This window comes from Anas platyrhynchos, chromosome 13, assembly GCF_047663525.1.
Source record: "Anas platyrhynchos isolate ZD024472 breed Pekin duck chromosome 13, IASCAAS_PekinDuck_T2T, whole genome shotgun sequence".
NCBI classification, from domain to species: Eukaryota; Metazoa; Chordata; class Aves; order Anseriformes; family Anatidae; genus Anas; species Anas platyrhynchos.
Genome location: NC_092599.1, coordinates 15,586,396 through 15,607,978, shown reverse-complemented (window position 1 = coordinate 15,607,978; position 21,583 = coordinate 15,586,396). Strand labels below are relative to the sequence as shown.

General features: G+C 49.1%; 1 protein-coding gene across 5 annotated transcripts in view; it reads right to left on the bottom strand.

Moving 5' to 3' along the window:
* The window catches only part of RAD54L2 (RAD54 like 2), a 61,680-nt gene that overhangs the window by 4,922 nt on the left and 35,175 nt on the right, over window positions 1-21,583 (bottom strand). For all 5 annotated transcript variants that reach the window (XM_005023854.6, XM_027467236.3, XM_027467237.3 and 2 more), the window contains 19 exons: window positions 16,426-16,624; window positions 14,658-14,797; window positions 12,388-12,519; window positions 11,457-11,689; window positions 10,558-10,740; window positions 10,151-10,284; window positions 9,274-9,470; window positions 8,210-8,552; window positions 7,163-7,340; window positions 6,301-6,552; window positions 5,684-5,802; window positions 5,268-5,383; window positions 4,158-4,257; window positions 3,616-3,821; window positions 2,623-2,798; window positions 1,665-1,861; window positions 1,354-1,550; window positions 774-863; window positions 99-191 (listed from right to left, as the gene is read on the bottom strand). In XM_005023854.6, the coding sequence (XP_005023911.3) occupies window positions 99-191; window positions 774-863; window positions 1,354-1,550; window positions 1,665-1,861; window positions 2,623-2,798; window positions 3,616-3,821; window positions 4,158-4,257; window positions 5,268-5,383; window positions 5,684-5,802; window positions 6,301-6,552; window positions 7,163-7,340; window positions 8,210-8,552; window positions 9,274-9,470; window positions 10,151-10,284; window positions 10,558-10,740; window positions 11,457-11,689; window positions 12,388-12,519; window positions 14,658-14,797; window positions 16,426-16,624 (3,285 nt within the window). The remainder of the gene's footprint in view (window positions 1-98; window positions 192-773; window positions 864-1,353; window positions 1,551-1,664; window positions 1,862-2,622; window positions 2,799-3,615; window positions 3,822-4,157; window positions 4,258-5,267; window positions 5,384-5,683; window positions 5,803-6,300; window positions 6,553-7,162; window positions 7,341-8,209; window positions 8,553-9,273; window positions 9,471-10,150; window positions 10,285-10,557; window positions 10,741-11,456; window positions 11,690-12,387; window positions 12,520-14,657; window positions 14,798-16,425; window positions 16,625-21,583) is intronic.

Below are 21,583 nucleotides of genomic sequence, written 5' to 3'. Positions count from 1 at the left end.
GATTGTGGGTCAGGTCTGAACACGGGACCAATGGAAGGCAGCCAGGGAACAGCACATCCCGAACACTCGGGCATGAAAGCACGTGAGCAAGCCCCTACCTGAGGCAGCTGTCCGACGATCTTCATTGCCCTTGGGCTTCCCAGTGGTCCGGATAGCAAAAATCCGCCCGTCGCTGGTCCGGATGTACGTCCCTGGAACAGAGGCAGAACAACTTCATTCAGGGTTTCTGGTCTCAGCTTAGGACCCTGGGTCGGTGAGCCAGCGAGGCTGCCTGGGCAAGAACAGGACAGCAGTGTTGCATAAGGCCAGGCCCACAGAACACGTAGGAAGATCACTGGGAGGCTTCTGCCCCCTTCCCCACTCCCCATTTCCTCCTTTTTCAGCTTTCCTGGGTTGAAGCTCACCCACACCCAACATGCTGCCAGTGGGGAATGTGGAGCTTCATGCTGGAGCTACGTTTGTTGTGGGAGCACTGGGAAAAGTGTTTGGCTGCCCCAGAACATGCAATGGGTGTTGTGAGAACAAGAAGCCCAGTAACAAAGTCCAACGGCTCCTTTCAGAGGCAGAAGCAGCCACAGCTGCAATAGCCCTGAAGCATCAGCTACAGGAGCACACCATGGGCTGCAAGAGAGCCACTGTGGAGTCCAGATCTCTTCCTCCTCTTGTATTTTTTCCCTCTCGAGGGACTAACTGATGCTATTACATCATTTTCTTTGTGAATTAGCATTGGCCAAGCCCCTATTCACAAATCTTACCAAGACAGAGGAACTTACCTTTCGTCCCTCGGATAATGTGGATGCTCTCACCAGCACTGATTCTTGCCTGTACATCAGTGGATGTGTTTGTACCCGGAATCACAATATCTGGCAGTGGGAGAAGAAATAGAACAGCGTCTGTGAAACCACATGCCATGGGAAATGCACCACCAAACCCCTCTTTTTGCAGTGCATTACTCTCCTCTCTGTGCTGTGCTAGAAGCAAGCCCCACATTTAATTTTGAGCAGCACAGGAGGCAGCAGAGACTGAGGAAGCAAAAGCCATGCTGCTCTGGTACAGTATCTCCCTTGCCCCAACACAAACAGCTGGTGACTCCTGTCTGGAAGCAGTACTGCTGGCCCTCTCACGGAGCTCACTCCCAACAACCCACCAGGCACGTGTCCCTTAGACACCTGCAGGCAAAGTCCTCGCCATACAGGGGAGATGCTCAAACACAGAGCAGTGGTACCAGTTGCTCCAATGCCTGTCTGCCCACAGTCCTTGTGGTCATCAGCAACTCACCTTTCTCCTCAATTCAGTGTGGGCATCATAACCCCCTGTGAGCATCAGCAGTTCACTCCTGCTTCAGCAACTCACCTGTGGTGGTGACAATCTTCTGCACCAGGACGCCAGCTCGCTGTAGATAGTTGATGGGGAAGTTGACAGCAGGGTTGGAACTTGAGGTTGATCCTGCACTGCCCATGGGGACGTGACGGGGCATCATAGGAATGGGGGTAGATTGAACTGGGCGGACGCTTGCCACTGGCTTGTCCTCACCCTTGAGGGCTGGTCGCCTAGTGAGAGAGGAGGGAGGGAAGTGCAGTGCTCCCACCAACAGGGGTGAGCGTCCTCAGCCCCATCATTTCACATCTACAGAGCAGGAAGAAGGGGAAGATGCAGGTACTCACCAGTTCCTCTGGCTAAAGGCAGGGATGCTCGTCAGACTCTGGTCACTGGCTGGGTAATACTGTGCGTAGGACGGCCGGGTGTAGGGGACGGATGCTCGCTTTTCCTCCTCGTAGCTTTTCTTGGCTGCTTTCTTCTCTGCCTTGGTCAGCTTGTGCTCCTTCCGGTCAATCAGCAGTGACTCATGCTGAAAAGGCTCCTGAAACCCACGGCACAGAGGTTTTGACAGCAGCTCACCACAAGAGGGAACCAACACACCCCACAGCCACCCTGTCCCTGTGTCAGCACTGTTCCCATTCCAGGACTGGAGCGCTGAAGAAAGGATTTGGAGGCACAGCTGGTCACAGCACAGCCTATCTGGGGCCCTGCTGCAGAAGTGACCAAGGCACAGCTTGAGAAATGACCGAGAGTCAGCTAAGCCATCCTGTCTGCCACGTCTGGGCCATCGCTCACCACGTGGGTACGTAGCACAACCCTCAAGCTGAAGGCCAGGCTAGGAGCATAAAGCACAGAGCCTACTGTGATGTCCCACAGCCACCAGAGCCCCGTGGCACCGGGCCACAGGCCCACCCCGCAGCACCACCCTACCAGCAGGGTTCTCCTTAAGGGAGCCAAGTGCTGGCTTCTTCCAGCATTGTTTTAAAGCCACCCCAAGGAGAGAGCTGGCAGCAAGCCAGGATTTGCCACTGACACCTTCCTGGTACAGCACCATGTTGAAAAAAGAGGTGCCCTACAACCTGTCCCCAAACCTGTCCAGGGCAGAGGTGGCTCTAAATGCATAGAAGATACTGCAGGGAAGGGCAGGGCTCTTTGGTAAAAAAATCCTCTAGTGAGGGCCCTATTCCCACCAGCACACCGATGTGTCCTTCTTGCCACCAAGTCCCCATCACACAGCCAGATTCCTGCAGTCCTCCTCCTGTCTACACAGTGCTGTACAGGAAGGAAGCAAGTCGTTCTTACCTTGGTGATGAGGTGAGGATACTTGAGACAGGCTAATTGTAGAACCGACTCCTTCATCTTGCTTGGATTGAGGGAGAGCTGAGCAGGGTCGGATTCTTCTTCCACAAAATGCAGCAGGTTCTCTACCTCCCGTCGGGTAAAGTTCAGCACTGGGTTCAGATCATCCACCACCCGATCTGGAAAAGGAAAGAACAGGTCGAACTGAGAAGAGAAGAGGTGGATACTGCTGCCACAGGGCACATGGAGAAAACATCTATACCCAAGACTCTCCTGGGAGCCAGGCCAGCTGCCAGGAGACTCCACCTCAAGTGCAAGACGGCACACTGACTCAAATCATGCTGGGCTGCTGCCTCTGGAGCTGGGTTTTGAGACAAAGCAGGACACAGGCAGCAGAACCCTGTTTGGGTCACTACAACCCTCAGCTGCATACACCACAAGAGCAGCTTGACAGCTGGCACAAGCCAGCACAAAAGGTACTTTCGGAACAAGGGCAGGTCAGAACTGGAGTGAATTAATTATTTCTGTCTCCTAAGTAAGTACAGTCAAAGATATCAATGTGTATTTTTATTTGGCTTTTTTCCCCTCTGTTGATGCTGGAGAAATGGAGGTAAGGAGCTATTTAATAAGTAATGCCCAGTTTAAGACATGCTATGTCCAGACACGGGTGAAACAGCGTGACCACAGACCAAGTTCCCAGTCTCTTGTAACCAAGAAAATAGCAGGGAAAGTAAATGGCAATGCAGAGCACAACTGTGCTACAAGATCCTGTCTCTATAACCCTTACTTCTCTACCCCACGTTTCTTACGGGGTCTTGTGTCACTGTTGACTCAAACATCAAATGCAGCCCTAGGATAATGTACCTCTGACAACTTCTTTGGCTGTTTGGTTTTTAACCTTCAAAAAAAAAGTTATGAAAACCACAGAAATGGGACTTGAAGCCAAAAGGACGGAAAGGCAAGATCAGAGTGCCCACATGATGCCCACACACCTACCTGACATGCCCTGCTTGGAGATCTGACGGTCATAGATCTTCTTCTCAAGGGTATAATCAGACACCAGTCTGTAAATGTGGCACGGCTTCTTCTGCCCGTAGCGGTACACTCGGCACACAGCCTGGGCGTCGTGGCACGGGTTCCAAGAAGCATCAAACACCACCACTCTGTTTGCTCCAATGAGGTTGACACCCAAACACCCCGCACTGGAAATTAAAGGAAAATTTCAAATTGCTGCTTTGGCCAGTATTTAAAGCTTCTACGTAGGGACAGCCACTGCAGCTGTGCTGACACCACTGAGATTTCCCTCCAGTCATACAAGCAACTTCAGACCCATGCCTGGTTTCCAAGACTGTTGTTAACAGTTTGCAAAGAACTAAGGCTAACATCTTACACCCCTAGGGAATTCAGAAACAGATGGCACTATCATGCCAGAGGGTTCTGAAAGCAAGGTACAGAGGGATCTAAGAACAGAAAACCCATGCACACACAAAGGAGCAGTGTGAGCTCTCCATTGCACCCTCCTGCTCCAGCCAACTTACCGCGTGGACAAAAGGAAGAGCCACACAGAAGTGTTACTGGGGTCATTGAACTGGTTAATCAGTCGTTCCCTTTCTGAGGCAGAGGTGCTGCCATCCAGTCCTGAGAAGGAAATTAAGGACACATTTAAAAGCTCTGCCTGTCTGGGGGAATCCCATCAGAACAGACCCGCTTCCCAACCATTCAGCTTTGGCACTGTCTCCCAACCAATTCTGGGTCTTCCTCAAATCACGCACTCCAGGACCTCAGCTGACCCACTCTGTACCTCTTATTTGCCCAGTCTGGCGGGTGCAATGCAGCCAGTTTGGGCTTTCAACTGAAAGAACAAGCAAAACATTACTTAAGCTTGGCAATGCCAAGACTGGGAGTGCTACAGTGCACCTAGCACATCAAGGCTCTGTATTAGGCAAGGCAGATGGTAGGCAAGAACAGCAGGCACAACAGCCTCATATATGCTGGAAGCTCAAGGAATCAAGAGAAAGGAGATTGTGAAAGACTTTGGCAAAACCCTGTCAACCGGATCAGAGCACAGAGAACAACAGTCTAAAGGTTTGCAGAGGGGAGTGTCAAGTCTCTGTTCCTGAGCAGCAGCTTGTTTCTGGCAGCCCCGCAAAAACCAGGAACACCACATCCACCATTCCTCTCAGTCCTGGTCTGTAAAGTAGCCAACACGAAGTAACAACCCCTGCCAGAAAAAGATTTAAAGCTGGGGAAGAGGGAAGGAAGAATTTACAGCCTCAAGGTAGTGAAACCATTCCACAGTAATTCTGGTTTCGGAAGCAAGATCTAGAAAACAGATGAACAGGAAGCACAAAAGTATCTTTTACAGTTTTAAAAAGCACCAGTGTGTGAGTAGAGGTTAAAGGTGCCTAACATCTGAGCACGATGCCAAAAATGACTGAGAAATTATCATCTGGTTGTAACTGAACTGACATCATCTTCCTGAGCAAATTCCCAAGAACAGTCTGAAAAAGACTTCATCAGAAGAATGCTTCAGACGAGCATTTACACACCCAGGACAACTACAGGATGATGGTGGGATGCTTTCAGATATGAGTCCATCACAGAAGATCAGTGTCACACCAAAAGAGAGGGGGATTGGCTGCACTCACTGTAATAGTTGATGTTTCGGACCCAGTTGTGAACTCCTCCATCTGAGCCTGGAGGACTTGGCATTGGTCTCTTCGCCAAAAACTCTTCGATGACAGATAAAGTGGACAAGCTCTGGCTGTAAAACCAAGGACTCTGTTCAGGAGAAAGGCCCCAGCAGCAAAAGTGGAATATCAGAACTCTTCCCCAACCACACTAGCACTGATGGGGCCAAACCCTGGCTGTTGAAGCACACCTCTTGCTAGCGAGCTTTATAGTGGTAGAAGCATAAAATATGTGAAGGGAAAAAAGGGCCTAAAACAATAAAGGAGAAAAGGGGAACTGCTACACCATTCACCCTGTGTAAAAACCTGCTAGTACCAACAGGGATTCAACTACTTGAGCATTTAGTAGGATCAACCACTGGTACGTCGCTTACCTGAAGACCAAAATCTTGTCTCCAAGCTTCACACTTTCCTCAATGAGGTGGAACAGTAACACCATCTTGGGTGAGTTCTCCAAGACACCCGTCTGGTAATCACACAAGATGTCTTTGGCCTACCGAGAAACAGGAGACTATTACAGGTGGAGTTGCTCATTCCCTGTTTAGTTCAACAATCCTGTCTCAAGGTGAGAGAAATAAGTCATTGCAGTGAGGCTGTATTCATCCATCCAGTCAGGTTCAGGCGACAACATTATTTCCAACCACTTCCCATTCTAGAAGCTCCAAATGACAAGCTGCTTGAAGAATGGATGAGCAAGCATCCTCCTAACCTCTCATCGCTCTGCTCTATCTCCAGATCTCTCTATAAGAGTGTCACCTGCACTCCCGTCACACGGGTGTCACAAAATCCCCACCCAGCTCCATGCAAACACGCTGACCAAGATGCTCTGTGGCAGAGAAACTGGATGAGAAATATCCAGCTTTCAAATAGAAGTCTTGTCTTTACTCCAGAAAGCTGCCCTAACAAAAAGAGGTACAGTCTTTCAGAGTAATATCTAGCCTACGTGCACTGGAACTCAACAAACGAAGAGTTCTCCAGCAGTGGTACTCACCCACTCGTAAGTAACGACTTGATTTGCTCTCTCCTGAAAGGGGTTGAAGCCAACGCTCTGGAGGAACTTGCTGTTGGTAGCTTCTCCAACCGGTGATGCCAAAGCATTACTCTCTGTTTTGACTTTAATTCCCTGAGGCTGGCAGCGGGAATTACTACTTGCTGTGCCAAGGTCATCCACATCCAAGTCCTGCTCGTTTGCTAGATTCTCCTTTTGCAGAGCTTCATATAACACATCAGGATGGTTCCAGATCTGAAGAGGCAAGAAAAGGTAGCGCTTAGACCTGTGCTGGCCTGCCATCTGACAACGTTTGAGAACTGAAAGCTCCCACAGCAGTTCAGCTGGAAAAATTAATATTCTCATCACCATCCCTGCGTGGAACTGTAAGGCGCGATCAGACTGACTTTCTCTTCGTATTAAGGTAGTGAAGCATGATTCTGCCATGACACCAGGTATGGCCTCTGCCTTAACTAAGGCTCTCCTGACTTTAAAACCACCATATTCTTTCCCTAGAACAAAACAGAAGGCCACAGCGCACCCCTACACAGCACAAATGCAGAGGAAGCTGCTTGGTTCATGCTGTACCAGAGAAATGGACAAGGTACCAGTCTAGTACTGCTTCAGCTGACAGCTGCAGATTTTTTTTGCACAAATTTGAACAAAATGTTTAACATCTCCGCACCCCAGCGCTGTAAATGGAGAGAATTCTGTTGGAACACTGCAAGAAGCTCTGGGGAAAGAAGATGTATCTAGCCAACCACACTTCTCTCCTGTTTTAACTCATATTCCTGCTTTTTGACTCATCCTCCTGTCTTTCCCTTACATAGAAGGCTACTTCTTTGCAGCTCCTGCCAAAACCTACCTTACAACAGACACAGAAAGCTTTGAGAGGGTTCAGTCCCAGCCAGCCACTGTTGCCTGCATCGCGGAACCGGTTCATGAACTCCGTATAAAGGGCCCGCTGGATCTTTGACAGACGTACCAAAATGACATGTTCTTCCTTAGAGGGGAGTTGAACCTTCAGCACATTGTGACCTCGCCTGTGGAGGCGATAAAGAAAAATAAACAGAAGGAAGAGTTTCCCAATCTGGTATCTCTGTGGCTGCCTGCAGGGTAAGATTTTGACTTCTTGCCCACCTGTCTGCAGGAAGAAAGAGCTCTAGTTGCATGCCTCTCTAACACATGACACTCATGAGATACTCTCCCTGAAGCCATATACCAACAGTAAACACAATTACAGAGATCTCAAATGTTACAATCTTCCAGCACAGGTCACAGTGTTAGGAGAATGATGAAAGTCTTGTTTTCCATGGCAGTTGAAAAACAGAAATAAGATCTAAGGTCTCTTTCTAACTCTGCCAATGACTAAGGCACTCCATCCAAATCACTGGTCCAGCACCTCAGAACCCTTGACCAAGAAACAAAGCTGATTTGTCTCCAGGATGGCAGAAGCACTGTTACTTTTCATAACTGACAGTTCATGAAATACTTTCATATCCTTGTATAAAGGATATCTAAGAGTGCCCATCCGAATTAACTATTAAGACACTGAAATAAACCTGAGGCCATTCTAGTACAGTTAGAGGTGCTGTTCTCCATTACATGAGTGTTCAGCACTATAACAAACTAACTTTACTTCTACCCCAAAGGTGAAACACAGCCACAAAGACCACTCTGCAGCCGACAAATTGAGAGAAACATGGAGCTGCTAACCTGAGAAGCTCTCTGCTTTTCTCTTTATGCTTAAGACCCTCCCACACAGACAGCTAATGTAAATGTTTAAAACTCAAGCCCAAGAAGGCAGCACAATTAGCTGTACTGCATAAACTCAGCAAACAAGCAGGTTGATTTGGGGTGAAGGAGCTGTTTTTGCATGGACTAGACTGCTAATAACTCCCTGTGGACTCACCGCTGCACAAAGCCCTCCAGCAGGCTATGCAGGACGTGGCTGCGATACCTCATGAGACGGACATCTTGAGGGGTGCTGTCAATACACTGCCCGTTCAGGATGGGGCGCTCAAACATGTTGCTGAATTCCTGCCTCGAGCCTAGAAAGTCAGGCCGGACAAAGTCTACCATGCACCAGTATTCGATGAGGTTGTTCTGGAGTGGGTAGCCAGTCAGCACCACCCGCCGGCGGGAGCGGATGTTCTTCAAGGCCTGCGAAGTGCTGGCATGGCAGTTCTTTATTCGGTGTCCCTCATCACATATCACGACATCTGGGCCAGGGCGAGACAAAGCTTTCTCAATCCCTGAGGACAAGGAACATTAAAGCGTTAGTCTGAGATGAACAGGAGAAAGTTCTGGCTTTACATAGTCACCAACTTCACAAAAGGAAAAGGAGGGGCAGTTATCAAAGACGAAAAGCAGTATTCATGGGTGGCAGAGAGCAATGCTGATTCAGGAAGCAACACCATCTCCTATTTAGCATGATGTGGTCTTGATCAGACACGACTGGCCCTTGATTTCTGCTCCGTGGTCTACATTGCATCAAGTTGTGTGTCTTGTATCAGATCTGACTGGCAAACCTCACACAAACAAATCTCCAACTTCAAGATACTGACTTGCACTCTTACTCGCAGCCACCGCAAAAATGAAAGACTCAACTAGAGCTCAACAACCCGTCTCCAAAGATGCAATTCTACCCAGCAAAGCTTGGTCACGTCAGCAATACTAAAAGTGAACAACCAATTCTTAGACTTGTTCTGATACTGAGGACCACGGCTTCTAGCCAAAAGTAGCTAAGAGACCTGAAAGCACTTGTATTACAGGCAGGAAGCAGGTGAGCACAAATATATCTACTGCAGTAAGTGTAGTCACTGGAGTCAGGATGCAGAAACTATTGCCAGTGGCTAAGACTGACTATTATTCACTCTACTAGTTCCCAGAAACAAGCAGTGATAGGTTGTTTCCGTGTGCTGCCACAGTTGGTAGCCTGCTAGACAACAGGAACTCCTCCCCCCAGCTCCCCACCTTTCAGAAGCTCTTGCTGCCGGTCTTCCTCATCCAAGTCAATAATGACAGGGCCAGTTTGCTTCTTTGTTTTCTTCTTCCTGCCAGTGGCAAAGGACTTCTTCAGTGAGAGGAGACGGTACATCTCATATCCCATCAGCAGCACACCACCCTCTATCACCCAGTCATTCACCACCTTTGCACGTGCAGCTGTTGTTCTGAAAAAAAATAAAAAAAAAAATAATGAAATAAGCTGTAAGCTTTCTCTCCAGTTTCAGCTTGTACCACTGGACTGGAGCCTGCTGAAGAAAAGGTCATACACAGTTAAAGTACTTTCTAGCATGAAATCAGACAGAAAAATACAATGAAACTGTATTCTCAATTGTATGTCTCAAGGACAACACAGCTTACAGAGAGTCACAGTGTTGGGTAGAAGAATCCTTAAAGCGTATGAAAAAAAATCTCAGAGGAAAAAAAGAAAAACTTTTAAAATACAAGAGAAATATGGTATAAGGAGCACACGTGTCAGGAGTTCTAGGACTCTGATAGTGTTAGCAACGTACCACCAGAAAAACACAGCACTTCTGCTCATCTCTGCAGAAGCAGCTCTGTCTCTGGCAACTGGGTTTCTGATTTCAGCATATATGGAAGAATAGAAAGGTGAGTAAGCAGAGTGAGAAGGAAGTACAAGATATAAATGTTGCATGAAAGATACAGTAAATCTCTCCCAGGTACCAAAATTCTCCCCTCTAAACAGCATACACAGATGGAGAATGGGAAGGATCTGGGAGTTGATGGCACAGAACTAGCCCAAACTTAGCAGTCTGCAGCAGCAATTCCGGTAACAGTTCCTCAAGATGCAACCTAAATGTTCAAAAGGGCTTTTACTGGCACCTACTTGTGTTCATCATTCAGGATGTGGACTTTGAAGGTGCGGGGCTGGACCTCTTTGGAGTTGTAATCAGCAGGAAGGTTTTCAGGTGCTGGGAGCCACATGTTGAATTCTGCTAGCCAGTTTTGGAGCGTGTTCACCTGAAAAAGTTAGCGACGGAAGGACTGAAAACCCAATTGAGTTGCTCAGGATTTTAACTGCAGAAATAAGAGCGTGGAATGCCCCCCAGCTGTGCCCAGCCAAGAGCAGCAGACTACAACAAGCATACTCAGGGAGACAGGGAATGAAACGGGGAAAAGAGCAGCAAGGGTATGACAGAGTGTGATGTGAGACAGGATACCAATCAATCTCTACACAAAGAAGGAAGTAGACCAAGGAAGGTGATCAGTCAGCCTTCCGCATGGGCTACTTACAGGTACAATGGCAAGAACAGTCTTTGCCTCTGTGTGCCGAAAAAGTACATCCAAGAAAGAGATGACCTGTATGGTCTTGCCCAGGCCCATGCTATGTGCTAAAATACACCCAAACCCACTGCTGGTTTTAAATCTCTCCAAGGACTCGACCAAGTTGTCATACAGGAATCGGATCCCACCAATCTAGAGAGAAAAGTAGAAAAAAGAATCAAAAATGTGGAAAAAATGAAATAGGTTTATATTTAGAGAGTGGCTAACATATTAGGATTGCATAACCACGAAAATATAAACGGGATGTTTCGAGTTCACTGCAGTATTTTAAGCTAGGGAAGGCTCCAAAAGATGCTATTTTTAGATTCTCATAAAACTTTCTGAGGATATGATACCAATAAATCTAACATTAATTTGGAGACAGAGAATCTGAATTGAGGTTGGTCAGTTTGTTTACAAATACAATTTGATTTAAAAAATGTTCATCTAAATATGCAAAGAAAACACTCCTGTCTGTTCCAGATTTCACTACACCATCCACCACAAGGGTACCCAGATAAGAAACTTCTTTGCTATCACAACAAACTCTAATAATTATAAAATATTTCACCTTTGAGAGCTGAAGGAATTTTGTTACAAGCGTGGCCAGAAACAAGCAAAGTATTTTTTTTTTTTAATTGAATATGAGTATGGGCCCTTGAAATAAAAGCTAAAGGCTGTAATCAAATTACAACAATAGCCAAAGTTATACATAACCCAGGCCTTCCTTTAATTTCTTCTTATCATTTGACTGCCCACAACTGCAACTGCCACAACCAGACTGGTCACAGAAGTCACCAAAAGTTCTGCTGAGATTACAAAGCAGGCTTGGCCCCATTCCCTGCATTTCCAAGCCTAATGAAGCCTACCTGATGAGGTTTTACTGCATGTGCAAGCTGGGGAGCCAGGAAGATATCCTCCTCGTTTGGTGGATGGTTGATGTTGACAATGACCTGCCCCAAAGCATCGGACTGATTTAAGGCATCATTCACATGGGAGCCACTGCTCTCTTCGCTGCCATCTTCCTCCCCTTCATTGCCAGAGTCACTGCTGTCCACGATTTGGAGGGCATCATCCTCTCCCGAACTCAGCTCAATCACTTCTGTAACCAGAAAAGGAGAGAAAAAGGGGCAAAGCTTAACTGACAGCAGGGTTTATTGCATATGGAAAAAAAAACTGTAGCAGGAAAATACGGCTGCTGTGTTTTGCAATTCTATCCTGGCCTAATGAACAAGCAGGCAGAATACAGGCCCACGAGACGTCCCTTGGGCCAGCATATAAAAACTGGAGTTTCCCATTGTTTCAGAGAACACTAAGCACGAGGCAGTTTCTGTGCGTGTTTTACATTCTCTTCCACACATCCTCTTAATTCTCAAATCCAGACACGCATTATATCTGTCAATACACTGTCTTTAACAACTGCCAAAGAAATCAGAGTAGTGTAAAGCAGTCAGGTTAGATTTGTTCAGGACAAAGGACACAAAAACTGCTTTCAGTTGCAGATTTGAATACTCAGATGCTCCTTGCATATACACAGCAGACGATGCGACACCTCACGTAAGCACTCTTCAGCAGAGCACTAAGCAAAATGGAGTTTATTTATAAAACAGACAAACACAAGTTTGCTAAAGTGCCTGACGGGCCAGGCTAGAAATGCCAGTTTAGGACTCAAAGGCAAAAATTGGCCAAAAATCCAAAGTAATTCACGACTGGAACATTTGACTAGTTGAGCACAGGAGGTTTGTGCCTGAACAAGTAGCATGTTGTGAGAAGCCCGGGGTAAGACAGCCAGTCACTTACCATCTTTAATGTTATTTTTTCCTTTAGCATCATCTTCACTGCCACTGCTGGTACTATCGAGACAGATCACTTCCTCAGCAAGGACCTGAGGGGGGAGCTGGGTAGCTTCTGCTGTTCTGAAAACGATGTCTTCTACAAACACGACAATAAGTAATTCATAATAAGGGGGAAGGAGACAAAACTGCTCAGAAACCAGACAGTATTTCCTTCCACTTTTGCTCTAATAACTTAGCCCTGGAATTTTCCATAACAGACTCTCACTGTCTAAAACACTGCTATGACTCAGCTTCCTGGGTCACAATCGCTTTCTTTCTCAATATGCCTAAACAATAGCCCATTGCTGATGGCACCCTCTCCCTTGCATGCCCTGGCTGGGGCACGTTGACCAAACACATACTGAAGTCGTTCTGCCTCCCACCCCCCCTTTTTTTTTTGTCGTCTCAGAAGTAAAAGCATTTCCTTTTTCTTCATTCCACTTTTGTTTTTCATCCAGCAGAGAAAGTACCAACTGCTGAAGGGATGGTAACTGTCCTTTGTTAGTAGAGACACTGTAAAAATTATATCCCACATATCATAAACAACTTTTGCTGATCAAGACCAGTTGTCTGCATATTTAAGTACTGCCAAGCAGGGAGAGAGGCGAGCTCAACAGGGCCAAATAAGAACCATGGCAGTGACTCAGCAAGCAACCACGGTCTTCTGGGGCTACAACCTACTCCCCAGCAGTTAAAAGTATTTTAAATAGCTCCTGTTTCTTATTTTTTAATGCAAAATATTTTGAACTCTTACACTTAAAGGAGGTTACACATTTCCCGTGAGGTAAAGCCAACTCAGGAACTCCTAGACCACTGACATAACTTGCAATTGCACTCCTCTGCCCTCACACACCCATCTGAGAGGCTGAGGCATAAAATCATTGAAACTACCCAGGGCAGAAGGCAGCACAAGATGCCATACTGTGGAACTGCATCCTGACATACGGTTACTGAGGTCACTCCCATTGCGGGAAGAGAAGAGTGATGCTTAACTGTTTATGTTGCCTGCTGTCTCGCTGCTTGTCAAAACATGAACAAAAGAATATGGCTATGTTATGAACATGAGTACATCCAGTTTATTGTTCCACTGTCCCCAGCACCAGATCCATGTATTACCAGACTACCCTCAGAACAAACATGATCTGTATCAAGGATATGGCATCTCTGTCAAATTAGTTTAAGCTTCCACAGCAGCTGGAGAGATGAGAGAGACCCGTTCCAGCAAATACAAGGTCCTGCATCTGGGCTGGGGCAATCCCAAGCACAAGCACAGGCTGGGTGCAGAATGGATGAGAGCAGCCCTGAGGAGAAGGCCCTGGGGGTGCTGGTTGATGAGAAGCTCACCATGAGCCAGCAGTGTGCACTTGCAGCCTAGAAAGCCAACCCCATCCTGGGCTGAGCCAAAAGCAGTGTGGCCAGCAGGGCAAGGGAGGGGATTGTGCCCCTCTGCTCTGCTCTCACGAGACCCCACCTGGAGCCTGCGCTCAGCTCTGGGCCCCCAGCACAAGAAGGACAGGGATGTATTAGAACAAGTCCAGAGGAGGCCGCAGAGATGATCAGAGGGCTGGAGCACCTCTCCTATGAAGACAGGCTGAGAGAGCTGGGGCTGTTCAGCCTGGAGAAGACCCTGGGCAGGCCTTGCAGTGGTCTTCCAGTGCCTAAAGGGGGCTACAGGAAAAGCTGGGGAGGCAAGTCATCAGGGGATTTAGTCATAGGATAAGGTGTAATGGCTTTAAACTAAAAGAGGGGAGTTTTAGGTTAGATATAAGGAAGAAATTCTTTACTTAGAGGGTGGTGAGGCCCTGGCACAGGCTGCCCAGAGAAGCTGTGGATACCCTACCCCTGGAAGTGTTCGAGGCCAGGCTGGATGGGGTTTTGGGCAGCCTGAGCCGATGGGAGGCATCCCTGCCCATCACAGGGGGGTTGGAATTAGATGGTCTTTAAGGTCCCTTCCAACCCAAACCATGCTGTGATTCCAGCATCCTGCTCACACGCAATTAACTGGTCAAAATGTCTTCAGCAAAAGTTTCCTGGCACTTTCCACCGTACAGCCACACCATTTTGATGCAGAACAAGCTCAGAAGTGGAACTGGCTGCACTACTGAGCCACAAGTTGTTCCAAATGATCATTTCAAGAATTTACACTTGCGAGTGCAGCATTGGCAGGCTACCTCCTTCTTCAATCAGCTCCTACCCTTAAAAACGTTGCTTCAGGTGGCATTTCCCACTGCTTACCAGGAAGAAACTCTAGGGGTACAGTTGGGATAGTGGCTGGGTAATCCTTCCGCTGCTGCTCTAGCCGCTTTCTTCTCTCCAACTCTTCCTGCTGGGCTGCTTTTGTCACGGCTTCGAGTTGGTCCTCACGCAACAGCTTTCTGAATGCACAAGCAAACAGAGAAATACGTCTTAGTTACACTTACAGTCCTTCAAAATAACACCCACCAAAACAACAAAAAAACTTGAAGGGCTGTACAGCTGGCTTAAAAGATGACTGACAAGCTCCAGGTAATCTGTCAGTTATAGAGACTATGAACATCATATAGCCAAAAGCTACAGACAAATTTCACATCTTTTTCAAGACTGTGCTTCCCAGCTACAGGCATCACTACTACCCTTCAAGGAAAAGACACAAGTTTGACAAGGAAAATAATGAAAGGAGGAAAAAAGTGCATGGATAAGTATATACTTGAGTTGGGTTACCAGAGACTAGTTCTATCTGGCAGGATGTTATTTATTGCCATAGAGTTTATAAATAGAAAAGGCACAAAGTCATGCAAAGAAGACATGTGAGGAGAAAAGAGCTAAGCCCAGAGAAGCTGTGGATGCCCCTTCCCTGGAGGTGTTCAAAGCCAGGTTGGGTGAGGCCCTGAGCAACCTGATCTAGTGGCTGGTGTCCCTGCCCATGCTAGGGGGGCTGGAACTCGATGGTCTTTAAGGTCCCTTCCAGCCCGAGCCGTTCTATGATTCTGTGAAAAAGCATCAGTCCCCCACCCGAGTCCTCACCCTGATTTTCATCTGCCTCAGTGTTTTCAGGAACTAGGACCTCTCATAGCTTTAGCACAATTCTTTCAAAGGCTGTTCTCAAAGCAACTTACTTTCACAGGTCATTTCCATACTTCTGAAAGTTGCTTTTCCTTTTTTTCACTGTTTCAGATTTGCAGCCCTGGAAATGAAGGCTCTTTTGCCAGAAGAGAGGCACAATACAAGCAGTGGTAAAACCCAGCTCCCTCAAGCCAGCCTTTCAATCCAGCCAAGCCTACACTGAAGGGACAATCTCCTCCATCCTAACAACGTCTCGGACCCCAAGGCTTACTCAACGCTTACTCCTCCAACTTCAAGAAAGTCCATCAAGTGCCCAAGCTGAAATATGAGCCAAAGACTACCAGTGCCTTACATACCATGAAAATGAGCCGCTTGCTGCCTCAAGAGTCCCTGCTCTAAGCCTTTTAGATCTTCTTGAACAAACTTTCATGGTGAATTACTACCTTAGGAGCCGTCCCAAAATGTATGTGGTGACTTGCACAATCAATTTCTCAAAATTCAGAAGGAATTAATTTCCAGCAATTCATTTGCCAGCCACAGCACGAGCATTCCTGGGAACAAGTACCCAGGACAGAGGAAAGGGCTGTATTTTAGGCTCTCTGCAATACGATCCTCACCAGCAGAGAGCACATACACACATCTGAAACTCGCTATTTACTTAAGACATCTAACTGAAAAATTGCACCATCATTATTAAACGGCAGCAAATACACATTTTTTGAAACATATTCCATAACCAAATAATTTACCCTTCTGAAAATACCAAACAAGTCTGCACCCACATGCGGCACTCCAGACTGAGAACAGACTACTCCCACTGGTGAGATCCAAAGGTTTTGGAAAAGAAAAGCCATCTGCTTTGCCAAGAGCAGCAAAATGTAGCTTAGAAGAAAAGCCTACAGGCTCTCTTTCTACCCAAAAGACTACAGAGCACCCCACTGCTTGCTGTCCTGATGCTTACCTTATGTTCCTCCGCATGTGAGAGGGTTTCTGAGCCCTCTTCTTTTTGGTGTCCTCAGAGGCCAGGCTCTTGTGCTGGTTCTGCAAGAGTTGCTCTGCCCGCTCACTCTGAGATGAGGTAGTTGAAGTCGAGCGCTGCCATTCTCCATCCTCCGCCTGCTCAACATGGTCACTGCTGAACACGGCTTCTTGGGGTTGGTCTGCAAAGACAAGGAGGTCACAAGGTGAGGAGAACTGTCAGCTGCCTTCTACATGAGCATTCATCAGGATTTAAGCTGAATGGGAACCCAGTTGGGTCAAAACCAGGGTCCCTTCTGTGTCAGAGTGTCAGTAAGTTCTGCACCAAAGGATCTGTTTCCAGCAAAAGCCAAGACTACACTAACAGCCCAAAAGTGTCCTTACAAGAAAACTGGGCAAGATTAATTAGTCCACGCAGAGCACTTGCTGGCCTAAGTGCCCATTATTTTCTTTCAGGGACCAGATGAGCTCCCACTGAAAAAAAACAGAAGACAAAGCAACTTGGATCTCTTTCTTTGTTTCCCAGCATTTAGGTGGGGCAGAAATTTCTATTCATACGGCACCTTTGGGACCATCTTCCAAGCTAACAGAACACAGCATTCAAGGGGTTATCTGGTTCAAGCCCTGGGTCACAGCCCAGCAGGCAGTTCAAAGCTTTTACCACCATACTCCACTCTCAGGATTTAAATGTTACCTTCTGGCAAGCTTTTTTAAAAAAGTGACAATTCTCTTCCTGTTTTATAAAGCATACTTTTTTTTCCCTGATTTCTCCTATTTTCAGGCTTGCATTAACAGTTGACTTCAGTCTTAAAGCGCCATGTGAAATGACACCTTGTTCTGTGTGCCACTTCAACAGGCTGCCAGTGACCAAGCTAATGCTTGCAGAGCACAGAAATGTTTCTGTTTGAAAGCTTCCCTTGAAGTAAACTGTTTCTGACAATCCTCGTAATGGCTCCTTTGAAGCATCTTGTCCCCTTGTGTCTGACAGAGAACCTTGTCTCACAGGCAGCGTTCTTGCTCGCAGTACGTCTGTGAGCTAATGACTGAAATGAAATGACACTTGGACAGAACTTTGAAGAAAAAAGGGAAAGAAGACATCAGCGCAGAAAAATGCAGCAGAGGAAGAAGTAATGCTGAACCAACAAGCTCCGTATTGTGATGCCGTGGGATCCAGAGACAAAAACTATCCCTTCTGCAAGAGGCGAGAGCTGAAGTGAAGGATGCTCCTGCAAAGTGCTCTGCAGGCACCTCTACAGCCCCCCAGAAACGTGCCTGTTTGAATGAACCTTACCACTAACATCACCTCTTGAATTTGTGGTGACAAGAACGAGATCCACCGTGGTCAAAAAGCACCAGCTTGGCAGCTCCCTCTCCACACGTCCCACAGGCCCTGCCCCAGCGCTGGCTCGGCACCCGGTCAGAGCCCAGCTGGGACGTCTGGGCTCGCCTCTCCCTGGGCCAAAGCCAGCAGGAGCAGCTCAAATGTTTTTGTGAGCATTGGTACCAGCAAGTCCTCCGCGTGCTAGGAAAGCAGGGAGCCACAGCTTTCGTGAGGACACGGAGCTCACGATGAGAGGAGACAAGTTGTGTTGGGTGTGAAGATGGGAGGCAGAGGCATCGCAGCCCCAGCCAGGGCAGCTCTCCTACCACCGCCGTCTTGGGACCCTCCTGGAGGCAGCAGCTCAGGCACCGAGCACCACGCTCCCCCTCAGGCCGTGCTGGGAACAAACCCAGTTTCCGAGGCTTCCCAGACAAGAGCTGTGCTATGTGAGCTGCAGACACCCTGTGGTCACATCACCTGCAATTCCTCAGCGTCCTTTCCTTCCCCCCCCCCCCATCCCTTCTGCCTTGCGGTTATGCAACCAGATCAAAAGATCGGACGAAATAGGGCAAAGGGAAGCAGGGAGGCTGTGCACATGATCGCATTCTCCGGGATGAGTCATTAAACCAGCGACAGTCCCAGAGACAACCGCTGCCACGGTCACACTGCTGCCACCTCCCCCAGGCCCGGGGGCCCTTGCCGAGGCAGGGGGAGCACCAAGTCAGCTTTGGCTGGGAGACGGAGGCTCCCCACACCCTGGCAGTTGTCCCCATCACCTCCTCTGGCAGCGACTGCCACCCGTGCCATGCACAAAGGGTGTTTTCGGGACAGGGGCGATGCCAGCAAACCCCAGGGGCTCGGCAGCCCAGAGGCAAGGCCACTGCGTGCCTCCTCCGTATGTTGTCGTGTCTGTCAGCCGAACTCTGCACGCACCCATCCCACCTCTGCATTTCACCTTCTTTCCTCTTATTCACTTGCAATACAGACTCTGGTCAGCGTACACACAGCTGGACCTGGCTTTTTGTTTTATTTGTTTTGTTTTTACAAGATAATTCTCAACCGAAGCCTAAAATCTGGTGCCAAACCTGTGTCTCCCTGGGTGCAGACCCTCACTCACCGCAGCCCTGCAAAGGCAAGTCCTGGGGCGGGGGGCACACAGCCACATTCAGCCCCGTTCCCAGCACGTGGGCATTTGGGCACCGAGATCTCTTCTTCACCAGCAACACCCCTGAACGTCCTGCAGTGGGCTTCAGCACAGCTGGGACCCACAACAGCACAGAACCATGTTCAGAAACCACAGCTGCTCCCAAACTGCTGTACGAGGAAGAGGTTTGCTCTTCGGGATGGATGGAGCATGGGAACAGCCTCACTGAGCAGGTCTCATCAGGTGATCGAGTGGAGTAATTCCTGCCCCAGCTCTGCCAAGCCTCCCTCTACAACAGGGATGCAATTAGGGTTTTGTAACAGGAGCTCAATGCACTACTCCGACGTGGCTACACGGGTAGCTTTCTGCACAGCGCTACAACTCACCGGCTGTGCTTGCACACTGACTTTCTGCAAGGGAAGAGTTGTGACAGCTCCGTGCACCTCCTCCTTGCATAATATTTTCAGGTTTCATGTAAAAGAGCATGGCACCAGCCTGCAGGATAGTTCCCACATCTTTGGTTCAGCGCTGACTTGCTCCCACCACACACCGCCTGCTCTGCAAGGGGGCTTGGGTCACTGCCAAGCGTCCTGGAGCATCAGGTACCTTTTTTTACAACCCTAGGAAGGCACACCACTGCGAACCAGCCCCTTGTTTGATTTTAAAATCATTTTATTACAGGAATTCACGGTACTTTAGTACCGTGAAAATAGCACTGCGTTGCTGAGCCTTAGTTCCTACCCTGAGGACAGGGCTGTGCACGCGTGGCGAGGCCGGAGGCTGCGTGCAGAGCAGAGGGAGGTCAGTGCTTGCTCTGGGAGCAGTCTACTGTCCACGTGAAGAGCAAGGAGCAGTTGTACGCTGGTGCAGGCATTCTAGGAACTGACTGAGCACTGCTGCAGCCGGCACTGAGCATGAATGGGAGGAGTACTGAGGGATGGGACATGACAGCCTCGCTGCACAGCTGCAGCTTGCAGTCGCTGACACACTGAACTACGGCAGTGCCAAGGGCCACAGGGGTGGCTCCACGGAGCCAGCCTGACTGCAAAGGCACTGCCGTGCTGGGAGATGTCTCTGGGGTTAGCTGGTGTTTTCCCCGTGCACTGGGCACTGGAGGGGAGTGGAGGTGATGCCGGTGCTCGGCTGCAGCACAGCAGTCACCTCGGAGGCCGGCAGCAGTGTCCTGGCTCATCCCGTACTCAGCTGAAGCGGAAAATAAATGAAGAGTTTTCAGGATATTCTCTGTATGTAACCAGCACGGCTGCTGTGCGGGTGCCACGCAAGAAGGGAGGAGAGGTGGCTGCACAGAGCACCTCTCGCAGAGGCAGCACGATGGAAACGCTTCCAGGACGCTGGCTGGAAGCAGGAAACTCCTTGTGAAACACTTCTTGTGAAACCACTCAAGGACAGTGCAGGGGAGAGCAGGGGGGAAGCCCAGGCTGCCTTCCTTCAGGCCCTACCTGCTGTAACACCCACTGGAGCCAAAAAAAAAAGCTCTCCTGGGGCCCAGCACACACCAACACCCACTCCCTTCCTCCTGAAGCCCCAGGAAAGCCGCCCCTCAGCAGGACACAGCTCTGCAGGAGGCTCAGGGCTGTGCCACCTCCTGCAGCCGCTCTCGGGGCAGCTAATTAGCAGCAAGACTTTGTTCTCCCGGGGAAAATAATTGCGCTCAGTCTTCGGCAGCGGCAGGACGCCCCTCCCAGCCACAACTGCTTAACAAAGCACTAATTATGTAAGCATTATATAAGCCGGCACACCTACCCCCCCCTGCGCCAGCAGCACCCGCTCGGCCCCTCCAGCTGAACGCCCCTCGGTCCTCTCCCAGCGAGCGGACCGAGAGCCAGCACCCAGCCTCTGGGCTGCACCAGTTTGGTGCGTGCTGTGCTGGTCTGGGTGCCACCCGGGGCTGTGTTCCTCTTACCAGGGCTGAGGATGCGGGGAGATGCTGGTCCCCGTGGGGCAGGCAGCCCGCAGCCCCGCTCTGGCCCCTTTGGACTGCAGGGAACCGCTGCTGGGGAGGGGTGGGCTTGCTCCCACCAACACCCTCCGCGGCTGGCCGTGATGTTGGCATCCTGCTGAGTCACTGCTGCACGGCTCCACAGACATGAGTGGAGCTTTGTGCCTGGCCCCAGTGCTGCTCCGCTCACAGAAGTGTCCCCTGGCACCGCACGACAGCTCCTGCTGCTGCTGGGGCTGGGGCTGAGCCGCCTGGGGTCTGTCGCTTGTTCCCGTCGCTACCTAGGCACAGACTGTCACGTTGGTACAACAAGCAGCACTGTTGCAAGTTCAAATAGCACATCTTGCACTGCTCTGGGTGTCTGTAATGTGCTCGGGGCTGGGGGTTCAGGAGCTCCATCCGCACGCTGCAGGGCAGAGGCTGCCTCGAACCCCAGCCCAGGACTGGGGGATAGAGGGGGAAGGTGCAAAATGAGCTCTGAAGCAAACACCGGCACAGAAAACAAAGAGGGAGCCGACCAGAAAGCACACAGACCCCAAACACATCCTTAAGCTCCTTTTAGGCAGGGAGTAGCCCCAGTCAATACAAAAATTTAAAAGATAAGGCAGCGCTGCCCCTCTTTTTTTTTTTTTTTTTCCCTTTTGGTGGCCTTTCAGTGTATCCATTTACAGCAAGCTCGTGCTGCAGAATGAAACTCCTTTCCCAGCCCGAGGGAA